Genomic DNA, 1340 nt, shown 5'->3' on the forward strand with positions numbered 1-1340 from the left:
TTGACAAGTGGTGCTAAAAGCAGAGTTCAATACCATCCACAATGTTTGAGACGACTTGATGCCAATACTGTTTTCTATGAAAAAGAATCAATTGTTCTTCGAGTTGTTCATCGTGATAATTTCACAAAATCTAACAGATAGTATAGTGTGAGATGGAAAGGATCATTGACGGCATATATCTCATAGCTGATCCTATTAAACATGCATTAATTTACATGTAATGTGGCACAGCAGCATCTCACCTCATGCAAAGTAAAGAAGCAAGAGAAGGTAAGTATAGAACAGTCTTAGTTACCGCTAAAAATGAGCAAGCTGCAGGTAGAAGGCCAGATCAAGCCGGTGCACGGGAGCATCTGGAAGTCGCCTCGCCGCATGGGTTCTCCGGCGCCAGGACCTCCGGCTCCGGATCCGCGTTCAAGTCGAGACACGGCGGTGGCAAATCGTGGTCCTCCTCGACCTCCCTCTCCGCCGACGCCCCGCGATCGGCCTCGACCATGGCAGCGTCGGGCCGCACGAAATCCTCCAGCGCGAACGCTGGGGTCCAGCGTGGTGGCGCCGGGGCCATCGCCTTTCTGGCAGCGGCGATCGAGCGCGTGGCGTCGCGCATCCGACAGAGGATGGAGAAGAACTCCTCGACATCGGCGTCGTTCGCTTGGGGATGGTCCTCAGCTGGGCGGAGCTTTGAGGAGGGGAGGCGGCGGTCGTCGTCGCCGCCGCCGCCGCGGCGCTTCCGCTTGGGGGATTCCATCTAACGGGGGACTGACGGCGTTTCGCCCTTTCTAGGTAAACGGCGGAGATACGGCGACGGCGTTAGTAACGGCGATGAGTGAGGAGCCGATGGAGCGTGGAGGAGAGCACCGAAGCATCTCGGCTCACGCTTGCTTCTTCGTTTGCCTTTTAATAATAAAAATAAAATGAATAAATAATTCAATCAATTAAATTTACAAAATTATTTAAATAAATAATTCGAATTGAATTACCCAATAATTTAGCAAATTTCAACATCAATTAACATTTTATCTAAAACCTTTTCAGAAAGTTTTTCACATAATATAATATTCCGGTTAAAATGTTTCAATTTTAAAGTTAATCAACTTATCTCTTTTAAATTACTCTAGTTAATCAACTTTAAAAACTGCCCTAGTATTTGAATTATTATATTAATAGGATAAAAATAAAAAATATACCACTTATATTTTTATATCATGGGATAATACATTTTTTTAAAAAAATATTAAAAAGACATTATATTTTAAAAATACCTTTCTTCAAAGGTCATTCTTAATACCTAACTTTGACTATAAATACAACAATTAAAACAAATTTAATAAAAATTGCTA

The 1340-nt window shown here is 43.2% G+C and overlaps 1 protein-coding gene across 1 annotated transcript; it reads right to left on the reverse strand.

Annotated features, from left to right (window-relative positions):
* Positions 1-331: 331 nt before the first annotated feature.
* Positions 332-748, reverse strand: LOC122025216 (protein NEGATIVE REGULATOR OF RESISTANCE-like). Its single transcript, XM_042583987.1, has one exon. The coding sequence runs from the start codon at positions 746-748 to the stop codon at positions 332-334; it is 417 nt and encodes a 138-aa protein (XP_042439921.1).
* Between the last annotated feature and the right edge of the window lie 592 nt (positions 749-1340).

This window comes from Zingiber officinale, chromosome 9B, assembly GCF_018446385.1.
Source record: "Zingiber officinale cultivar Zhangliang chromosome 9B, Zo_v1.1, whole genome shotgun sequence".
Taxonomy (NCBI): Eukaryota; Viridiplantae; Streptophyta; class Magnoliopsida; order Zingiberales; family Zingiberaceae; genus Zingiber; species Zingiber officinale.